This window comes from Geotrypetes seraphini, chromosome 2 (assembly GCF_902459505.1).
Source record: "Geotrypetes seraphini chromosome 2, aGeoSer1.1, whole genome shotgun sequence".
NCBI classification, from domain to species: domain Eukaryota; kingdom Metazoa; phylum Chordata; class Amphibia; order Gymnophiona; family Dermophiidae; genus Geotrypetes; species Geotrypetes seraphini.
In genome coordinates, this window is record NC_047085.1 from 467,471,966 (window position 1) to 467,494,825 (window position 22,860).

Sequence of the window (22,860 nt, forward strand, 5' to 3'; positions counted from 1 at the left end):
TGATCATTTAAAGTTTGTGTATTACTTGTCTTGTTAACTCATCATGAGGTTCATTTATGTAAGTTTGTATTGTCTGTTCCTTATTAGTACTTATTTGTACACCGCTCAGAAGTTTTATTGAGTGGTATAAAAAATTTTTTATAAACTTGAAACTTGATGGTTAGGGACAGATTCTGGGCATGGTTTAACTTAGGCACCTAACTTAGGTGCAAAAAAAACCCTGGCATACATGGAGTGCGCCTAAGGTTTCAACGCCTACTGGCATCGAAGACTGATTAGGCACTGCTAGGTACGGTTCTCTCAACGGCACCTAGCAGATGATTAACAATTGCACACCTCAATCCCTGGACGTTAGAGGCACCGTTTATAGAATCAGGGCCTTTCTTCCTGAGATATAGGAGGCCTCCTCCAAAGACACTGAATTGGCAATTAAAGAAACATGTCTCCAATGTAGACGACTTCCTTTGAATGACAGCTTAACACACATAAGAATTAAAATATCAGTTGGGTCTGTTGTCTTATATCATCAGAATGAGTTTCGGAAGAATTCAGATTGCAGGGATGAGCAGAAACAAATGTATCTGAGTCAGTACATGGTAGTAAGATCTATCTGCTGCCTTTTAATAGCTGCTTTCTTGCTGTGTTGCTCCGTGGGTAGCAGAGGAACTTGCAGTTTGTCAACAATTATTGTCAAACCTGTATTTATTTCACTCCATAATTATGGGATGTGCCCATAAACTTTATTGCTCTCCATGCAGTGGCTGAATCAGGAAGACTGTCTCCCTTGCTCGCTCAGGTTCTGCACTTCACAAGGTATTATTAGGCGAATGAAGTTTCCAATTGGTAGTTTACAAGAGAAACCCCTCTTTCCAGTGCAAATAGGTGTGTCATTCTAGACAATCTGGTTATCTCCCCATGGCCACAAGCCATATGAAGAAGGATCCACTCCGGAATTTTTCTGTGATCCTTCTACTTTACCGGGAGCTCTACTGGCACCTGCAGTTTTTCACTTCTGCACGCATGCTGGAAGGAGTGTTTCTGTTCTGCTCTCCCTTTTTCTTATTTTATTCAGTGTTTTTGATTTTTATTAGGTGTTTTAAAGTGCCCAGAGCTTTCCACTTGGTATAAGCTCTGCCTGTGTAGAGAAGAAGCAGAGTGAGATCTGCAGCAGACAGGCAATTCCTGATGGTACGTGTTAGCCAGCCTTCACAAGTATTTTTGGTACCTTTTAGCCAGCCTTCACAAACATTTTTGGAGCTCGGGAGCTCTTTAGATCTGACAAAGACTATGTAACATTCGGTTAGCTCTGAAGAAATTGCAGAAGTCTCTAGAACAGGGGTGTCAAAGTCAGTCCTCGAGGGCCGCAATCCAGTCAGGTTTTCAGGATTTCACCAATGAATATGCATGAGATCTATTAGCATACAATGAAAGCAGTGCATGCAAATAGATCTCATGCATATTCATTGAGGAAATCCTGAAAACCCAACTTGATTGCGGCCCGCAAGGACCGACTTTGACACCCCTGCTCTACTAGGTCAAGCAGTTAGGGTCTTCTCTGATAATGCTACAGCGGTGGCATATGTCAATCACCAGGGAGGCACCAAGAATGTACCTCTATGTCTGGAAGCCCACATGCTCTTTCACTAGGCGGAGTGTTATCTCCAGGTGCTATCAACAGTGCATGTCGTGGGAGTGGACAATGTTCTAGCCAACTTCTTCAGCAGACAGACCTTGGATCCGGGCAAGTGGACACTGTCAAAGGCAGCATTTCAGGCCATTGTTCAGCTAGGGCCATCTATGATTCAACCTCATGGCAACGGTGAAAAACAAGAAAGCAGACTGGCTCTTCAGCTGAAGATTCAAGTCCAGAAGTGAGAGTCCAGATCAGGGGTGGGCAACTCTGGTCCTCGAGGGCCAGAATCCAGTTGGGTTTTCAGGATTTCCCCAATGAATATGCATTTAAGCAGTGCATGCAAATAGATCTCATGCATATTCATTGGGGAAATCTTGAAAACCCGAATGGATTCCGGCCCTAAAGGACTGGAGTTGCCCACCCCTAGTCTAGATGCTATAGTCCAGCCTTGGCCTCAGGACAAACTTTCCTCCCTGGCCCATGATAGGCTGAATCCTTCAACGGATTGCAACTAATCAGGGAAAGGTCATTCTGGTAGCTTCAGGCCATGGAACACAGGATCTGATGCATCTTTGCAGAGGCCATGGCCTCCGGTTACAAATACATCCAGACATCTGTTCACTTTGCTTTTATGGCATGGCTCTTGAGAGTGAATCACTAGAGTACAAAGGGTATTCCAAACTGGTCATTGCCACCCTTCTAAAGTCTAAGTCATCTACGGTCTCTGCCTACGCTAAAGTGTGGAGGACTTTCCAGCAGTGGTGCATCCAGGAACGTGTGGAGCCATTTTCAGCTTTTCGCCAAGCATGCCTTGATAAGGGTCACACCATGACTTCTCTTTCGGTCCAAGTCACAGGGCTCTCTTGTTTCAGAGCTCAGGACTACAGACCTATGCTAGTTAATCATCCAGACATCGCGAGATTTCTAAAAGGTGCTCATCACATCAGACCACCAATCAAATTACTGTTCTCATGGGATCTTAACGTAGTTCTGTGAGGTCTCACCAAAGCTCCATTCAAGCCGCTGGAAGAAGCGTCCCTCTTGGACTTGACATGTAAGATGTTTTTTCTCATAGCTGTGACTTCAGTGAGACAAGTCTCAGAACTCCAGGCTCTTTCTTGTAGAAAGCATTTCCTGAGAATCTCAGAGATTGGGGTCTCCCTACGCACTGTTCCTTCTTTTTTTGCCAAAGGTGATTTTGGCGTGTCACGTTAATCAGAAAGTTCGCTTACCTGTGTTCCAATCCACAGGTTCTAGAAAATAGAACTGTGTTTTGAAGAAGTTAGACGTGAGAGAGTGCTTCTTCGTTATCTGGAAGTGACCAATGAGTTTAGATTCTCTGATCATCTGTTTGTACTGATTCATGCAACTAAGCAAGGCATGCTTCCAAGGCCACAATTTCCAGATTGATCCATCAGGCTATTTTGTAAACCTACATTATCTATGGGTAACAGTCCCCTGTTTCTCTTAAGACGCATTCAACTAGAAGTGTAGCTTCGTCATGGGCAGAGGCTAGGGCAGTCTCTCCAGCAGAGATTTGTAGAGCTGCGGCTTGGTATACTCTACACACCTTTGCAAAGTTTTACAAGGTGGATGTTGCAGCAAGAGAGGACTCTGCCTTTGGGTCCTCAGTATTAAGAACCAGTGCAATCAGCCCACCCTAAATTTCTGGGACTGCTTTTGTATGTCCCGCTTGTCCAGAATGACACACCTATTGCACTGGAAAAAGAGATTATGTCCTTACCTTGATAATATCTTTTCCAGCAGATAGGTGTGTCATTCTGGACCCCGGCCTGTACTTCCTGCACCTGCCTACTGTCTCATTCTGTTTATAATTCTCCAAGTTTGTATCTTAGATGCCAGTCATCCCTTTGAGCCTTGAAGAATTCTGTATAATATGTTTAGAGTCTCTACAGGACTACTACCTGAGCTCCTTTGATGCTTCTGTTGGTTGTTCCTTGTTCATTGAATGTTCAACAGTTATTATGTTTAAGCAGAACAGTTGATTTGTTTGGGAAGTTTCCCATTTTTCTCCTTACTTCACATAATTTCGATGGAGCTCTTGTAAAATTGGGTACTAACTACAAGTGGCATTAGAGCTCCCAGTGAAGTAGGAGGATCACAGAAAAAATCCAGAGTGAATTCCTTCTGCATACGGCTCATGGCCATGGGTAGATAATATCTTTTCCAGTGGATAGATGTGTCATTCTGGATAAACGGGTTATCCAGGTAAGGACATAATCTCTTTTTGTAACCACAAGAAGCTTGATTACAGAGGATTTCTAGCACAACTGATGTACAGATATGTGCAGTGGCGTACCAAGGGGGGGGCGGGAGGGGCGGTCCGCCCCGGGTACCAAGCCCTGAGGGGGTGCTCCCGGTCCGGTCCAGTTCCCCCCCCCCTGCGCCGGGTGTCGCGTCTGGAAACAGCCTGCAGCAAGATCGCGATGCCAGAGATCTTTGCCTGCTTCGACTGTTTCCTCCGCCACGGTCCTGCCCCTCCTCTGATGTCAGAGGAGGGGCGGGACCGCGGCGGAGGAAACAGCCGAAGCAGGCCAAAGATCTCTGGCATCGCGCGATCTTGTTGCAGGCTGTTTCCCCAGGGCAGTAGCGTACCAAGGGGGGGCGAGGGGGAGGTCCATCCCGGGTGCCACCTTAGGGGGGGGTGCACAGCTGGCCCGGGTCCCTATCGCGCTCCTACCCTCCCAGCGAAAGCAGCATCGGCGCCATTATCGAAAAAGGTAATGGCGCCAGGCCTTGGAGCACCAAGGCAGACCGCTTCTCCCCCCTCCCAGCCGAAACCCCGCTGACCATCCTATCTCTCCTCCCCCAAGTGAACCTTTCCGACCCTCCCAGCGAAAGCAGCAAACCTCCCTCCAGTAGCGTCGGCTTTATCCTCCCTCTGCCGCATCACTGATGACGTCATCAGTAACGCGGCAGAGGGAGGAGAAAGCCGCGAAGGAGGTTTGCTGCTCTCGCTGGGAAGGTCGGAAAGGTTCACGGAGGGGGGTGGGAGATAGGAGGGTCAGCGGGGGTTCGGCTGGGAGGGGGGAGAAGCGGACTGCCTCGGTGCTCCATTACCTTCTTCGGGCAGCAGCAGCGTTTACAATTCGCTGCTGTTGCCGGCTTCAGGCCTTGTTCTCTGCCTGGTCCTGCCTACTTCCAGTTTTCATGAAGACAGGACCCAACAGAGAGGAAGGCCTGAAGCGGGCAACAGCAGTGAATTGTGAATGCTGCTGCTGCCCGATGAAGTTCAGGACATCAGGACATCGGGGAAGGAGCAGGAAGAAATCGGCTGCTGGCTTTGTGCGGGCTAGGGGAGAGAGAAAGAAAGGAAAAAAGAAGGAGGGGGGGCCAGGGGGAGAGAGAAAGAAAGGCAGAAAGAAAGAGGGGGACCAAGGGGAGAGAAAGAAAGGCAGAAATAAAGAGGGGGTCAAGGGGGAGAGAAAGAAAGGCAGAAAGAAAGAGGAGGGCCAGGGGGAGAGAGAAAGAAAGGCAGAAAGAAAGAGGGGGACCAAGGGGAGAGAAAGAAAGGCAGAAATAAAGAGGGGGGCCAGGGAGGAGAGAGAAAGAAAGGCAGAAATAAAGAGGGGAGCCAGGGGGAGAGAGAAAGAAGAAGGACCAGAAGAAGGACCAGAGACTCATGAAATCACCAGACAAAAAAGTAGGAAAAATGATTTTATTTTCAACTTAGTGATCAAAATGTGTCCGTTTTGAAAATTTATATATGCTGTCTATATTTTGCACTATGGCCCCCTTTTACTAAACCGCAATAGAGTTTTTTAGTGCAGGGAGCCTATGAGCGTCGAGAGCAGCATGGGGCATTCAGCGCAGCTCCCTACGCTAAAAACCGCTATCGCAGTTTAGTAAAAAGGGAGGGGGAATATTTGTCTATTTTTGTATAGTTGTTACTGAGGTGACATTGCATAAAGTCATCTGCCTTGACCTCTTTGAAAACCCGCGGAATATAAATGATAATTAACATTTTCTCTGCGTACAGCGTGCTTTGTGTTTTTAAAATTTTATTGTTGGTAGATCATTTTGACTTGGCCACAAAGGTAAGGGGGAGGGAGGGAGGGGAACTGCTGAAAGACATCTAGTAATCCTTGTAGGCTTGACTGCAGGGAATTATTTTTGTAAAATCATGTTTTGTTATGTGACTGGCATTATCTAGACTTTAATTTCTATGAATGAATAGAATGAAAATGATATAAAATTACTTGCTTCTTTTTATGTGCGTGCGCTGAAGGAAAGTGGAGAGAGAGTGGGCTGAGGATGCTGAAGGGAAATGGGGAAGAGAGTGGGGAGAAGACGCTGATTTATAAATTGACAATTGTACAGAATATTGTTTCTTTTTATACTTTAATATAAACAATTCAAGGCTTGTGTGGATGGAATCAGGTGGTTTGCGGGGATGGGGACCGAGCTTACGGGGATTAGTCCAATAAAATGGTATTTTTTTATTTCTCATTATTTGTTTTATTTTTATTTGTTAATTTATAAAGTGGTGATTGTTATGTATCAGGTTTTTCAAATTTACATCTACTGTCTTTATATTTTGCACTGTATTAGAGGACATGTGTTACTGTTTTTTGTGGTGTTGCATTGTATCCAGGGTCTGGTTTCTTGGCGGATCAGTTTAACTTTTGTCTACATATTTCTATTTTTAGTTTGTGATTATTCCATTTTGGGCGAGGGTGTATCTCTGTTCTGTGTGTTCTGAAAAAAGACATAGTTTTCAGTTGGCATTGACTACAGGACCAATTGACTGTGCGGGATCTGGCTTGTTTAGTTTTACAATGTATGTGTTGGTGTTCTAGTGCTCACTGCAATGTTTAAGATGCAGCCTTTTCCTAGGTACACTCTTGTGGTGCGATATGTAGATTGGTACTAAAAATCATATTTTTCATATAGATGGGGGGGGGGGTGTCAAAAAATGATGGGCCCCGGGTGCCACATACCCTAGGTACGCCACTGGATATGTGCAAATCATAAATGAAAGATTAGATTAGATTTTAACAAATCAAAAGAAAAAAGAAAAACAAAAGTGACACCTAATAAACACAGGTTTTCTACATGAGCTGTGTGCAGTTAGATCCAGATTCTACGAGTATATACTTAATTATTCAATTAGGTTTAATTGGTGCATTATTTGAAAAGCACCATTAAAAAACCAATTAAAAAATTAATTAGCCTGTAGGTGTCTAACTTGGTAGGCACCTATCACTTTGAGGTAGGCATGGTTAGAAGCACATTCAAGGAAGATTATGGATGTGGTTTGATAGGTGCCAGTAAGCACCTAACATAGGTACAGCCATTTAGGCTAAGAAAACATTGACATAAATATAAGTACACCTGAGGTTTTAACGCCTACTGGCACCTAAAAAGATATTATGGCCTTACCTTGATAATATCTTTTCCAGTAGAAAGGTGAGATATTCTAAACAAGTGGGTTATCTCCCAATGGCCATGAACCATTTGCAGAAAGAATCCACTACAGATTTATTCTCTGACCTTCCTGTACTTCACTGAGATAGAGCATAAATATCTCCATCGACAGTATGTGAAGTAGGGTCACCAATGGGAGCATTCCCAAGAATCAACTCTTCTGCTCAAAAAAGAAACATTAGAACAACAAAACACTCAACAGCCAACAAAGGCATCAAAGGAGCACAGGAAGTAGCCCTGCATGCAAGTTTCAAGTTTTATTTTGATTTGATGAATCGCTTATTCAAATTTACTAAGCGAGTTACAATAAAAGAAAGATAAACATACATTTAGACATACTATTTTAAATTTAAAAATAATGGGTTAGACCGACAGACTTACAAACTAATCGGTGCACAAGGGATGGAGGGGTAAAGTTACAATTCAATACTTTAAAGTTGAAAAAAGAACCATAGATGGAAAAAACATTAGGGAGGGAGTAGTATAAACCTGGAGGGTAACTACTTAAGATTTAAATATAATTTAAAGATTAAAAGCATCTTTAAAAAGAAAACTTTTTAAGTTATTTTTAAAACGGCTAAGATCCTTTTCCTCTCTTATATATTGAGGCAAAATGTTCCAAAGTTGCAGGGCCATCACCGAAAACATATCATGTCGTCGAGTTCCGATAACTTTCAGGGAGGGGACTACTATGAGCTTTTGGGTAGTAGTCCGCAGAGAACGCGGTGTATTATAATGAATAAGCATTCTATTAATAAATTGTGGTTAATTGGTGGAAAGAGTTTTAAATACTAAGGGTAGTGTTTTAAAGGTGATACGGTAGTGGATTGGAAGCCAGTGTGAGTTGATCAGAAAAGGAGTAACATGATCATATTTTTTACCGTTATGAATGAGTTTGACAGCTGTGTTCTGTATTATTTGAAGGCGCTTCTTTTCTTTTTGTGTGATGTTTATTAATATTGAATTGCAGTAATCGAGTTTAGCGATAATTAGGGAGTGGATTAGAATGTTTAGTGATTTTGGCTCGAGGAACTTAGAGATCGAGCGAATCATGCGTAACCTATAGAAGCAAAATTTAACGGTATCACTTATATGTTTATGATAGGAGAATTTATCGTCAGTAATGGCACCCAGTATTTTTAAAGATGTTACTAAGTCCAGATGAATGTTATCAAGAGTGAAAGGAATACTTAAGCTTATTCCCTTTTTCCATGGGAAAAGTAAAGCTTTTGTTTTTTGTATATTTAGAGCTAGCATGTTGGAATTAAGCCAGTCTTTGATTGTCTCAAGTTTTTTGTTAATCTCAAGTATTTCCTCTGTATTTTCTGGATTTAGGGGATGTAAAAGTTGAATGTCATCGGCATATGGTAAGGTAGTAAAGCCTATCAATTGACAAAGACTTAATAGAGGTGATAAAAAAATGTTAAACAATAATGGGGATAGAATGGATCCTTGGGGAATACCATAATTGAGAGTATAAGACTTTGATGTCGTTTTATTAAAACTAATTATAGATGATTGATCAGAGAGAAAAGAGATAAACCATTCTAGTATTTGGTCACAGACACCTATAGATTTTAGTCTATCAAGGAGTAAGGCATAATCGATAGTGTCAAATGCTGCTGACAGATCTAAGGAGAAGAGGATGACAAAGTTATGATGGTCTAGGTGGTAAAGTATATTTGTGGTCAGACCAATCAGTGAGTACTCTGTATTGTGTTTTTTTCTGAACCCTGTCTGGTTTGGATGTAATACATTGGTTGATTCGACAAAATCAGATAGTTGATCAAATACTAATCTGTCTGTTAGTTTGGCTAAGAATGGAATATTAGCGATGGGGCGATAATTTGAGGCATCCTCAGGGCTGGATTTATGATCCTTTATTATTGGAAAAATTGTGGCAGTTTTCCATGACAGTGGTAATAAACCAGTGTTAATGCTCTTTAGAATAAGAGAGTGTATAAATGGGCCAAAGCAGGAAAAAAAAATTTTTAAGATGAATGGAGGGACCTTGAACATATAGACAGAATAATTCAAGGCCCCAAAGGGCTAACTGGCATCCAAGAATCAAACTTGGAGAAGCATAAGCAGAATGAGACAGAAGGCAGGTGCAGGAAGAACAAGGCGGGAGTCTAGAATGTCTCACCTATCTACTGGGAAAGATTATCAAGGTAAGGACATAATCTCTTTTTCCAGTGCAACAGGTGAGACATTCTAGCCAAGTGGGACATACAAAAGCAGTCTCAAAAAGCTAGCTGTTCCAAAAAGTGGGCTGGCTGCGCTGATCTTCAAGACCGAGGACCCAAAAGCAGAATCCTGTCTTTCTGCCACATCCACTCTGTAAATTTTGGCAAATGTGAGCAGAGTGAACCAAGGAGCTGCTCAATAAATCTCCTCAGTGGAGATCACCTTAGCCTCGGCCCACGAGTAGACTATACTTCTGGCAGAATGCATCTTAACAGAAACAGGAGACTGTTTCTCACAAAGAAAGTAGGCTGATGAAATGGCCTTATAGATCCATCTGGAAATAGCAACCTTGGAAGCAGGAGCACCCCAATTAGAAGAATGAGTCAGCACAAAAAAGGTGGTCAGAGAGGCAAAACTCATTTGTAACCTCTAGATAGCACAGAAGAACTCTGCGAACATCCAATTTCTGCACAAAATGGTCCTATTTCTTAGAACCAGTAGGCTGAAAAACAGGCAAACGCACTTCCTGATTACCATGAAATATCGACACCATCTTCAGCAGAAACGAAGGAACTGTACAGAGAGATATTCCCGTCTCCGAGATCCTCAGGAAAGGCTCTCTACAAGACAGAACTTTGAGTTCCGAGATACATCTCGCTGAAGTAAGGGTGACCAGAAACTGCCTTTGGTATCAGGTCCATGAAAAAAGCATCTTTCAGAAGCTCAAATGGAGCTATGGTGAGGTCAGACAAAACCAAGTTAAGGTTCCATGAAGGGAACAGCAGTTTTCTTGAGTTCTAATGTGAAAAGTACCTTTCAAATATGGCCACGTCAGGGTGAGATGCAAGCGACGGACTACGGTCCCAGGCTCTGAAACAAGAGAGTCTGGTAACTTAGACCCATAGGGAAGCTACGCTGAGGCCTTTATCGAGGCCCACCTGGAGAAAAGCTAGCACCGTCTCTGGCAGTGTTCAAGGCCCAGTTAAAAGCCCACCTTTTTGAGAGTGATTTCGACTCCTAACTCCTCTCACCTTGGGTTCTGCATCCTCAACCCTATATATCATGTCTGTCTGTCCAAGTTAGATTGTAAGCTCTTCTGAGAAGGGACCGTCTATAAATGTCAAAATGTACAGTGCTGCGTACGACTTTCAGCACTATATAAGTGATAAGTAGTAGTAGTAGAATACGGCTCCACACAGGCCTGGTCGCACCAATGTTGAAAAGTCTTCCACGCCTTAGCATAGGCAGATACAGTAGTTGACTTCTTAGATTTCCGAAGAGTAGAAATGACTACATTAGAACCTCCTTTGTGCTCTAAATCTTTATGCTTAATAGCCATGCCATAAGAGCAGAGCAATTGGGATCCTCCAGGCAGACTGGACCCTGAGAGAGAAGGTCTGGAAGGGCCTGCAACTGAAAGGCCACAACCTAGGCGGACGCATCAGATCTGTGTACCATGGTCTGCAAGTTAAATCTGGAGCCACCAGAATGACACATCCTTGATGAGTCACAATCTGCTGAAGGACTCAATCTATCATTGATCAGGAAGGAAAAACATACAGTAGAACTCCCTGTATCCATGGCTGTACTAGAGCGTCTAGGCCTTTGCTTCTAGGCTCGGATCTTCAACCGAAGAATTGGATGGCCTTCGAGTTCCTTGCTGCTGCCATTAGGTCGAAGTGAGGCTGATCACAATGCCACACAATGGTCTGAAATGCTGCTGAGGACAGTGCCCACTCACCTGACTCCAAGGTCTGTCTGTGCTGCCGAAAGGGCCTGGAGATGACACTTCACCCAGAGAAATAGCAGACAGGCTTCCTGAGCCAGAGAAGCAGACTTGGTTCCTCCCTGGCGAATGACATATGCCACCACTTTCACATTGTCAGAGAAGACTTGGCTCTCCAGAGTCATCTGCAATGTCACCAGAGCCAAGTAAATGGCCTGCAGGTCCAGTCGATTGATTGACCATTTCCTTTGAGAGGGCATCCAATGCCCCTGAATGGAACGATAGTTCAATGGGCTTCACATCTGCAGAGAGTGGAATCTATCATCACAACTATCCAAGACGCAATCTGCTGTGGCATGCCACTGGAGAGGGACTGCAGAAGAAGCCACCAAGCCATGCTGGCCCAGGCCTCCAGAGTTAAAGAAAGAGCTGTGTATTATGCTTCTGTCTGTGGAACCCAGCAAGAGAGCAGCATGTGCTACAGAGGACTCTTATGTGCCCTAAGACATGGAGATAGTCCCACACAGACAGAACTGCTTTGTCCAGAAGACTAGAAATCTGAGAGCACAACTTCTGTCTGTGCGCCTCTGAATTATAAACTCAGCCAGCTGCAGTGTTGAACCAGCCCCTAGAGATTCCAGGGACTGCATCTGGGTCAAATAGTTTTTCCTATAATTCACAATCCAACCTAGGCCTTCCAGGACATGGACCACCTAGTTTACTGTACATCGACCCTCAACCAACGAGGGAGCTCTGATCAGCCAATTGTCCAAGTCAAGTGTATCTGCAGCCCCATCTTCCTCAAGTGAGCTATCAATACCACCAGCACCTTGGTGAAAGTACTAGGTGCCAGTGCTAGGCCAAAAATCACTGTAGGGGTAATAAACTCAACTAGTTCACTGTTGAGTGACTGAAGGTACAACTACAAATCTTGAAGAAAGTCATTCCATGAAAATCAAAAATAAATACAACCCAAATTTAATTTACTTGCATATTTAATAGAACTGTGCTCAGAGACATGAAGGCTGAAAACTCCGCCTTACCACCCAATCATCGCAGTGTTCAATGAAATTTCCAGCTTATACTCATAGTGATTCATTATATTGTAACTAGCTACTCGAGCTATGAAGGAACATCTCTTTTTAAATCACTTAAGAGTGTATTGAAAATGCTGAGACTTAGCTTAGACTTTTTTCTGGTTCCGATGTGCCACATTTCGGCACTGCTTCAGGGAACCGACATTAAGTTTAAATACAAATTAAACTGGAGGTGAAGTCTCACTAACTTTAAACACGATAGCAAATACGCCAAACAATTTTTGCTTCTTCTTACTATTCCGACCAATACACTCTTAAGTGATTTAAAAAGACTGGCTTAATTCCAACATGCTATCTCTAAATATACAAAAAACAAAAACCTTTACTTTTCCCATGGAAAAAGAGAATAAGCTTAAGTTTTCCTTTCACTCTTGATAACATTCATCTGGACTTAGTAACATCTTTAAAAATACTGGGTGTCATTACTGACGATAAATTCTCCTATCATGAACATATAAGTGATACCGTTAAATTTTGCTTCTATAGGTTACCCATGATTCGCTCGATCTCTAAGTTCCTCGAGCCAAAATCACTAAACATTCTAATGATGTTCCTTCATAGCTCGAGTAGCTAGTTACAATATAATGAATCACTATGAGGATAAGCTAGAAATTGCATTGAACACTGAGATGATTGGGTGGTGAGGCAGAGTTTTCAGCCTTCATGTCTCTGAGCAGAGTTTTATTAGATATGCAAGTAAATTAAATTTAGGTTGTATTTATTTTTGATTTTCATGGAGTGACTTTCTTCAAGATTTGTAATTGCTAGGCCAAAGGCAGAGATGAGAGCTGGTAATGATTTTCCAGAACATGAAACCAGAGGAATTTCCAGAATGTCAGATAAATAGGAATATGTAAGTAAGCCTCTGCAAGATCCAGAGAAGCAAGGAACTCTCTCAGGGCCACCGCTGTGTTTATAGATGCACAGTCTCCATGTGAAAGCACAACCTTGAATACTACATTGATATGCATAAGATCCAGGATTGGTCTCCAAACTTCTGAGCCTTTTTTGGCACAATAAAGCAAATGGAGTGTCTGCCCGAGCCAGAGTCTTTGGAGGGCATCAGTTCCATAGCCTGAATAGCCAATAATCTTTGTACAGTGGTTTGAATTTTGAGTGCCTTGTCTAGGTGCCCCTCAGGAGAACCAACAATCCAATTAGTCAGAGGCCAGGCAAATTCCAGAATGTAGCTGGACCGAATAATGTCCAGAACCCACTGATTGGATGAGATGCGCATCCAAGCCTACATGAACACTGAGAGCCTGCTCCCAATATGTAGAGAGACCTCCCTCAGCCTGGCATCAGAGCGCCTGGTTTGTTTTGGGAGGGGGGGGCAGAGGGAGCCGAACAGGAGGCAGAAGGCTGGCTAAGCCTGGACCCAAGAACCTCTGCCTGTAGTCCTGGGAAAATATCTGAGAAGTGGAGCTTAAATGCAAGCGAGAACACCTGGAACCATGAAAATTAGAGCACCTGTCTGCTGTCAGGCAGAATCTTAGGGCAACAGTCCATGACAGAATGCATGAGATCATCGAAGCCTTTGCCAAAAATAATAGCTCTTTAATGGAATCATTGGCCCACTGTCTAATCCAGAGCATTCTGCAAGCAGATATCAAATACGCTAACATAAGAACATAAGAATAGCCTTACTGGGTCAGACCAATAGTCCATCAAGCCCAGTAGTCCATCCTCAGGTTGACCAATCCAGGTCACTAGTACCTGGCCAAAACTCAAAGAGTAGCAACATTCCATGCTACTGATCCAGGGCAAGCAGAGGCTTCCCTCATGTCTTAAAAGCATCTTACCCAGGACCCACATAAGGTCATACAGGGCATCAGCAACATAATCTACTCCAACCAAAAGAAGCTAAGGAAGGGGACTCTACAGCCTCCTGCTCCAGAGTACGCAGCCTAGACAAACAAGTGTGAGTGGCAAAGGATGCCCCTGAGGCAGCTTTGACCCCAAAGCCACTGTCTCAAAGAGTCTCCTGAGAACCACAGCTACATAGCAGTCCTGCTTGATCTTGAGCACCAAGCCACCCTCACTGGGATGGGAGGTGCACTTAGTCATCTGCACAACCAGAGTCCACTTTACGCTGACCAAGAAGCTGCTGACACTCCTGCTGCTTAGGGTACAAATTGGATAGCCCTTGCCCCCCTGAGAGCACCTTCTGGAGAATCTCATTGCTCCGAGATCAGAATGTTCATATCCGGATGCCAGGGAAAGGTGGAGAATTGAACTCATACTCCACAAAGGAGGGAGGAAGAGGTAGAAGGAGCTGGCTGAGTGACTAAATTCAACTTCTGCAGAGTCTCCGATATGAGATTAAGTAAAGCAACAAACTTAAATAAACACAGAACCGTCCCCAGGTTCTAAAGCCAGAAAAGGATCCGAAGATCTGGTATCCTGTCCCAAGTCCCCTGCAACTGGAAAAGCGTCCCCAGAAAACAAGGGGTAAGCTGATCAGCAGCAGCAGCAACGCCCAAATTAGGATCAGCAAACTCAGGAACAGCAGCTAACTGAGAAGAGGATGTGCTCTACAGAGGCCAAACCGCTGAGACACGAGGTAGAGCAGGACTGCACAGGAGGATGGCTATCCTGAAAGGAATTCAACAAGAATTTCATAAATTCTGAGAAGGCCTCTGGACCCTAAGGAGAACTCTGGACCCTTAGATGATATGACGTTGCATTTCTTGGACTGCAGCGTATGCACATCTTTCCGTGTGGAACTTTCAGCCTTGCTGAGCCCTGGAAAAATAGAAATGGCCGCCCTTTTAGTTACCTGCTCAGACAGGGGAGAGGCTAAGCATGGCACTACCACCTCTCCCGGGTATGCCACAAGGCATGTGGCAAAAGGTTGCTCTGGAGATGCTAAATTTGTGCAATCCTGGCAAGGATTTCAAGCAGAAGAGCCCAAGAACTCCATTCCAATAAGACTTGAGCAAAAAATGCAATTTTGGAAGTGCAGAGAGCTTTTGAAAACAACGATCGCTAAAAATCCAAGATAGCCACCATTAAATTTGTGCCAAAATTGTGATATTTTTAGCTTAAATAAAGTACAAAAATGGCAATTTTAGTATTTTTCCGGTGGGGGAACACAAGGAAAAATGCAAAGACCTCTAAAACTGTGAAATTCAGACCCCCCCATCCACCTCACAGGCTGTGATAGCCTTACTCACTGTGCCCTGTGCTGGAAATGTGCTGCAGCTTGCCTCAGTCTCTTACAGTAGCTGGAATCAGAGAATCACTGCCTCATGCTGTGAATATCTTTTTGACGCTGATCTTTAGTCTGCTAGCCAGACACAGTGATTGACCTATATGGCAGTAGAATAGGGTTGGGGGGCACACATGTTCCACCATGAATGTAGTGGTTAGATTAGCTTATGGTCCTGGGTCCTCCTCTCTATGGTTCAATAGCTCACCCCAGGCTATTTAAAAGACCTGTGTGCAGTTCTACTAGGCTTTCCTATACTAGGTGCTGATGTTCTGGAGACAGATATGTGCGTTTTTATTCCGATCTTTCCGGGGGGTGAGGGGGTCAGTAAACACTAGGGAAGTGTGTGAGGGTCTTTACTTTGCTTCTACAGAGGTTATCTGGTCATTTTGGATACCTTTTTAGCACTTATATCTGTTTTTACATCGTCTAAGACACAACATATAAATTCCATCCAGGAAGTCTCGTAAAACCTTTGATTATCCCTGCAGGATGACTAAGTTTAGGTTGGCCCACATCCTACCCTAACCACTCCTTCAAATACGCCCCTTTTAGCTCTGGGCGCACAGCAACATTCAGAGGCCTAAAAAGTCCCTGGATATGTCCGAAAAATAGGTTGTCCAAGTGCCGACTTGGGCAGGTTATTAGATGTATTTATGTTTTGATAAATGAGCCCCTTAGGCCCTACTAGGCGCAATTCTATAAATGGCGCCTAGGGGCTGATGAACAATTGCGTTCAACAGTGCCTATGAATAAGCTACCGTATATAGCATCAGGGTCTTAGTGTACACTTGACAACAACAACACTGCAGCATCCAGTAACTTAAAGGAGCCATCCCACACGTTATCTTGAACATACAGCATTAGATATTACTGTTGCACGCTTGCATCCTAGCCCTAGCTCACTTGATCAAAATATTTCCACCACAAGCTTAGGAGCCAATTTCCAAATTATTGGAGATGCTAAACCCAATGGAAATTACCTCTTTCACTGGGCACAGTCAAAAAATTGGCTCAATATTTTGGGTTCTCAAGATACGTCTGGAGAGAGATATGTCTGGCGAAAGCCCAAGCTGAAGAGCAAATGGCTAGGAATGTAAAAAAGGGAGACTAAAATTTTATCAGATATATTAGTGAAAGGAAGAAGATGAAAAATGGAATTACAAGACTAAAAGAGGGCATAACTTGAGGTTGACGGGGTGGTAGATTCAAGAATAATATTAGAAAAGTCTTCCTTATGGAGAGGGTGGTTGATGCACCTCCCGAGGGAGGTGGTGGAGAAGAAAACGGTGACAGAGTTCAAACAAGCGTGGGATGAACACAGAGGATCTCTAATCAGAAAATAATGGGTATACATTGAAGGAACTAAGGCCGGTACTGGGCAGACTTGCACAGCCTGTGTCCCATTTACGGACATTCAGTTGAGGATGGGCTGGGGAGGGCCTCAATGGCTGGGATGGTTAAGATGGGCTGGAGTGAGCTCTAATGAAGACTCCAGTAGATGAAACCTAAGCACACTACTGGACAGGGCTCTGGGTTTCTGGTCCAGAAATATCTAAGAAAAAGTACCACTTAAACTAAATGATTAATTTATGGAGCATGCATGGTTGGGCAGACTGGATGGACCACTCGGGTCTTTATCTGCCATCATTTACTATGTTACCAACCGAGCTGACTTCTATGACAGCGATATATAGTGACATATATCAATTGTTGGGACCTTGGTTCCCCAAAGTTACAAAACTACACGAAGGTTCCAGGTTGCAGCTTACTTATTACCCCAGGTTTGGGTCGCTTGAAGCTTCAGCAGTACGAGGGACCACTGAAAAGTTCTCAGCCCATCCAAGAAGAGAATGATGTGGAGCCATGAAACATATCATAGCTTGTAAGTTTCATGGCTTCACATCATTCTCTTCTTGGATGGGCTGAGAGTTTTTCAGCGACCCCTCATATAATATATATTTGAACTGTCACTAAACATACCTCCCCACACACACACACACACACCCATTTTCCAGATGCACAGTGTAAAATAAAAGATAAAATTGAAAGTAATTATATTTAACCCTAGATGTATTTTCTGATATTTTCCCTCCAGATTATGGCATTTTCATGATTATTGACATTTATACATCAAAAGCACGTTGTATGATTCTGTCTGCAGCAGCAACAGAAATAGATAGTGTTAATGGTGGGTTTATACGTGTGTATAGTCATGGATGCACTCCCCAGTAATGTATGGAGTTGTGGGGGCTCAATATTTCCACCTGAAATGAACAGTATGGTATAGTCTAACATCGCATATTGGAAATTCTTCCAAGAGAAGAAAAATTTTTTCCTCCTGATGGCATCATAGGCTTGAACCCGTCCTTCCTACCATTATTTATCAATATTAATTATTGATCAATATTGATAAATAATGGTAGGAAGGACGGGTTCAAGCCTATGATGTCATCAGGAGAAAAAAAAAATTTTCTTCTCTTGGAAGAATTTCCAGTATGAGATAAATTGCTCCGCTTTTTGAGGCTTGTTCTTGTCAGTATCACTTACTTTAAGAAAGTGAAGAGAAATATTTGCTACAATTTAAGTTGTTCTTTGAATGGTTCTGTTTTTTTATACTTAACTATTTAATTAACCATTTAGTTCTATAGATTGATAGTCTAACATCGCACATTTTACAGAGAAAGGAGAAAGGCAAGACAGCCCATCTGCTATTTAAAATTACACACACACACACTTGTAGCTTTTGGGGCAATTTTTTTTTGTCTGTGTCATGCAGGGTCGTGTGACTGTATTACACGGATTTCAAGAGACCAAGCTTGAATTCCATAAACTGAATCTGGTCTGGAATTGTCAAGACCTCATTTCATGATGGAGAATCTGATGAGAAGATTAAACTCTGTAATTCCAGGCAGGAAGATTCTTTATCATAGTCTCTGTTTGCAGAAAGTATGATCCCAGACACTGGAATGCAAAGAAGAGTTCCCCCACAAGGCCTGAATTATTGTCATCGGGGGCAGAAAAGAGAGAGGCTGGGGTGTTAAAAGGGGATATTGATAATGGGCTACAGCTAGTATTTAGAGCAAGCTCCTCCATTTAAAATTCAAATACACATCTTGAGTGTCTTGGAAAAGTGGCTGTGCTGTGCAAACAGTGATTGGAAGGTCCTGGGTTTTGGAGAGTATGTGTGTGAATTGGCACATAGGGTTTCTGCACCTGAGCAAATAGGGTGGGGGGAGGGGGTAAAGAAGTTGAGGAGAGGGTTAGGGGGGAAATGGAAGTGGTCTCTTTTCCAAGAGTGTCTCCATTTATTACATGAATCAGAATGACAATGCTGATCCTTCATTGGATTTTAATTAGGGAGCCCAAACAAGCAGGGCTCAGAGAAGCAGATTTTCACACCTCTGCAGATTCACTGGCTGTGTTTGGAGAGTTGCTACACTACTGGAGCTATTCATCAGACTCAGAATAGGCAAACAAAACTTGGGCAGAGCTATTCTGGGGATCAGGGCTAAGGCAGGCTTTGCTGCTAAAGGCCCCACATAAAACGGAGAAGCTTGTTTGTTGCCGTGACTTTTCCCAAGAGCACTTCCCCATTTGTTTAATTTGTTGAGCAGACGTGATAAAGTCGTTAGAAAATCAATAAAATCTCGTTTTCGCCTGCCTTTGTCCTTCCTGAGAAAAGTCATTAGGATTGTAGCCCCTCGAGTATTTATTTAATAAATAATTATAACTGATTTATGCCCATCTATATGAGTTGAATTGTTCAAAAAGACTGGGAACCTTATTTATTCCATTTGTTTGGTAAAAGTTAAAACATTCTTCAATGTGGGTCAGTTTAAATATGTACCATATTTAAATATTTTTTAAAAAGACAAATTGTACCACTTGTTCTTAAAATCATTAGATTTGATTTCATGTAGCTTACCATAACTGGAAATAAATAAATATGAATTTTATTGTATGCTGGAGTTTAAGATTTCCAAAAATCTCACCATGAGAGGAATGGGCCTTCTTTTTGTGGGAGAATCCATTTGGGAACTCACAATACTTACATCTCTCTCACACACACACACACCCTTTTGGTTTTTTTACAAAGCTGTGCTGCTGAACAGCGCATGCAAAATGCCAGACCATCCATAGGAATAGAACAAGAAATTCAACATTTAGTTCACGGCTTTGTAAAAGGGGGGGGGGGGTAATTTGTGGTGCTCTGTTATTTGAGTGGGTTCTGAGTACATTTGAAGAGTCTGAAATATTGTTTGAAGATGTCTCTGGATGGCACTAATTGAAAACCAGAGGGCCATATCCTCTTGACTTTGCTCCATGTCATGTTGATGAACTGATTTTTTAAAAATGTTTATATCTTATTTTTGCTTCAGTCAGCTGCACGTGATCTAAAGTTTACCCAGCTGAAATGCCCTCTATATTTAGGTTCTTAGAAAGATTAAAACAAGCCCTTCAAAAGCTGAAACATATAGCAAAACAGCACTTAAACCATCCTTCCCCTACAATGACATAGTTAATAATTTTTCTCTTTCTCCCTCAGAAAACTCTGTCGCTGCTAAATCAGGAGGTTGCTTCCCTAGCTTGGCTAAAGTGACTCTGGAGACTGGAGCCTCCAAAGCAGTGAAAGATCTAAGTCCGGGAGACAGAGTGCTGGCAGCCGATGAGCAGGGCAAATTGGTCTACAGTGACTTCATCCTCTTCCTTGATAAAGAAGAAGCCATCAGAAAAGTATTTTACGTGATCGAGACCTCCCAGCCTCAGGAGAGGGTTCGCCTGACTACTGCCCACCTCCTATTTGTTGCTCAAAGTCAAACCAACGGCTCTAAAGCTTTCAAGACTCTCTTTGCTAGCAATATCCAGCCTGGACAGCAGGTGTATGTAGCGGACCAGAAGGGCACAAAGCTGAAGGCAGTCACAGTGCAGAAAGTATACCTGCAGGAATTCACTGGGGCCTATGCTCCACTGACTGCTCATGGAACCCTCTTTATCGATCATGTACTGGCTTCCTGCTATGCAGTCATTGAAGAACACAGCTGGGCACACTGGGCGTTTGCCCCTTTGAGAGCGGGCTACTGGATCTTTTCTTTAATATTCCCGAAAGACTACAGTCTCTTTTCATCTACATCTTCTCAAGGGGATGGCATTCATTGGTACTCCCAAATCCTTTATCAGCTGGGGACCTGGGTTTTAGGCAATGACAATCTTCACCCAATGGGAATGGCAACAAAGTGCAGTTGAAATAAATCCCTCCCAAGACTGGAGAAAGACTTAGTTTAAGTAGGACAGCCCAAAGTAGAAAATTAAGGGGACAAAAAAAGACAGTTTTGTTTTAATATTATTATTTTTATTATTTTGTTTTCATTTCTCCTGGATATTTAAGAGCCTTAAATAGTTTCTTTGATAATTTATTGGCATAAGAACTTTAACCGGCATTACAGTGGAAAAAAATATTATTTGGCGAGGCCAAGCGAAATGCCAAGAGTCTATTTTTCTACGTCTCAGCTGTGCCCTAATTTTCAAAAAACTGTTCTGTTCATCATCCGTTCTTTTAAACAAAATGTAAGTAAAGACATATTTCCTGAGGATCCATAAATTATATTTTTATACACAGAATTGTATATTAGACTTTTTTTTTTTTTTTAAAGAACAATACGTGCTGAACCACATTTCATTTTTTAAAATCGTGTGAAATATGAGAATATATTTTAATTTAAAAATAGTTGCAAACGGTAAAATTCTCACTTCCACTGAGTTGGTTTTTTTTTATCTATATATTTTGCCTTTAAATATTCAACCACATTTCTGTTAAAAAGCCAAGACTTACACAATCTTTTCTCATTGCAAATAGTACGAACTGTGTTGTTTTTAATGTCAAAGAGTTTATTAGAAAATATTTTTTACAAAATTAAAAGCTGACAATTACCCGAGGATGAAGACTGTAGTTTGTAAATTGAGAAATAACTGCTGTAAATTTACTAAAATGTATTTTTAATATTTTGTAAAAGTTTTAATAGTTTTATAGAAATAAAAAGTGCCATACACAGTTTGGTTAGTGTACGATAAAGTTGCTGTTGTGCCATATTTTCTCTCTTTTTTCTTTCTTTTTTGGAGAGGTCTGAAAATGTGACTCCAACTATTAAGAATTGCTAAGTGCAAAATTGGGTGACTAAAAACTTCAAAGTCAAATCTTGTCTAAAGAAACCTGGATCACCAGAAAATCTTATTTGTAGATTTAAAAAAGTATAATAAACATAATTACAGTATTATCTGGAAATTATCAGTTGCCTTCTATAAACTATGATTAGATAGATGTCCTAGATTAAAGAACCTTAAGATACCAATCACATTGATCAAATAGGTCTTACCAAGCCTGGATTTCCTCCTTTCTGAAGATGGTATGTTTAAATTAAAAATGTTCCAAGGGCTTGAGTTAAGAGCCCTCTTTGCAATTCCATCCATTCAACTTGTCTTTCCCCCCCCCCCCCTCCAGCCCCCGACCTGGTTGAGGTTCTGAACTTAGCTGGGGAGTCCGAGGCTTTCCCACCTCCAAGCTTTGAATTCAACCCTCGCATATTAGGATCAGTGCCCAGTGCTTGCCAGCCCTGTCCTGGCATTTTGTCATCTCTTGAGAATTCTCCACTCCCAGCTTATATTTGTCTTTAGTAAATACCGGCTTTCTGTGCTAAGCAGGCAAGGACCCCTGGTTGTAAATCCTATGCAAATAAGCACAGTATTTGTCAGTCTAGAGCTGTAAAACTTAGCTTTGGCAAAGGCTACCCATGCAGTGTGAGCAAGGTCAGTAGTTTCATAGTGTTTGAAAGTCTAGGATGAGAAACATTTCAAGTGTACTCGTAAACCAATCCTAGCTCTGAAAATAAAATTATTGTTTGCTTGGATTGTGCAGCATTAGGAGGTAGATACTTTTATACTGTGAACATGTGGCAGAATATCTTCTCTGATTAGTCTCTGTCCATGTCTCTAAATCTATATACACTTCTCCCTTCGTATTCGCGGTTTCAGCATTCACCGTTTCGATTATTCGCAGTTTTTAGCTTGCCGGCTCCCCCTCCCCCCCATGACATCAGCTTGCATAGAGAAATCGCTGATTCCAAGTGTTTACAGAGAAAAATCGCAGAGTCCCAGCACTTTCTTCACTGTGTTTTGCCTCTCCTTCAGGAACAGGCCAGGTCTCCCACCATGTTATTCGCGGTTTCAACATATTCACAATGGTTTTTATTAGAAAACAGCGAATAACATATGAAAAAGTTATTTGCGGTTTTTCTGTTAATTCGCGGGTCTGTTAATCCCCTATCACATCGAATACGGAGGGAGAAGTGTAGATCAAATCTTTGTCGTCAGACCTTGAATTGCTTCACTAAAACACTAGTGTGTCCTGGTAACTATGATCTTCACACTGTACTAATATGAATTTAGGAAACAAAGCTGCTGGTCAAATCCTAAACCTCACCTTTCAGCTACTCCCAACCTTAGACTATCTTCCTATGGGGAAAATGGATTTTTGAAAATTTTATATAAACCTCTAGGAGAC

At 42.4% G+C, this 22,860-nt stretch overlaps 1 protein-coding gene across 1 annotated transcript in view; it reads left to right on the forward strand.

The window, feature by feature from the left end:
* Positions 1-21,357, forward strand: part of LOC117354317 (sonic hedgehog protein-like) — a 69,322-nt gene extending 47,965 nt beyond the window's left edge. The window contains exon 3 of the mRNA XM_033931616.1: positions 19,852-21,357. Coding sequence (XP_033787507.1) covers positions 19,852-20,549 — 698 coding nt within the window. The 3' untranslated portion in view covers positions 20,550-21,357. The remainder of the gene's footprint in view (positions 1-19,851) is intronic.
* Positions 21,358-22,860: the final 1,503 nt, after the last annotated feature.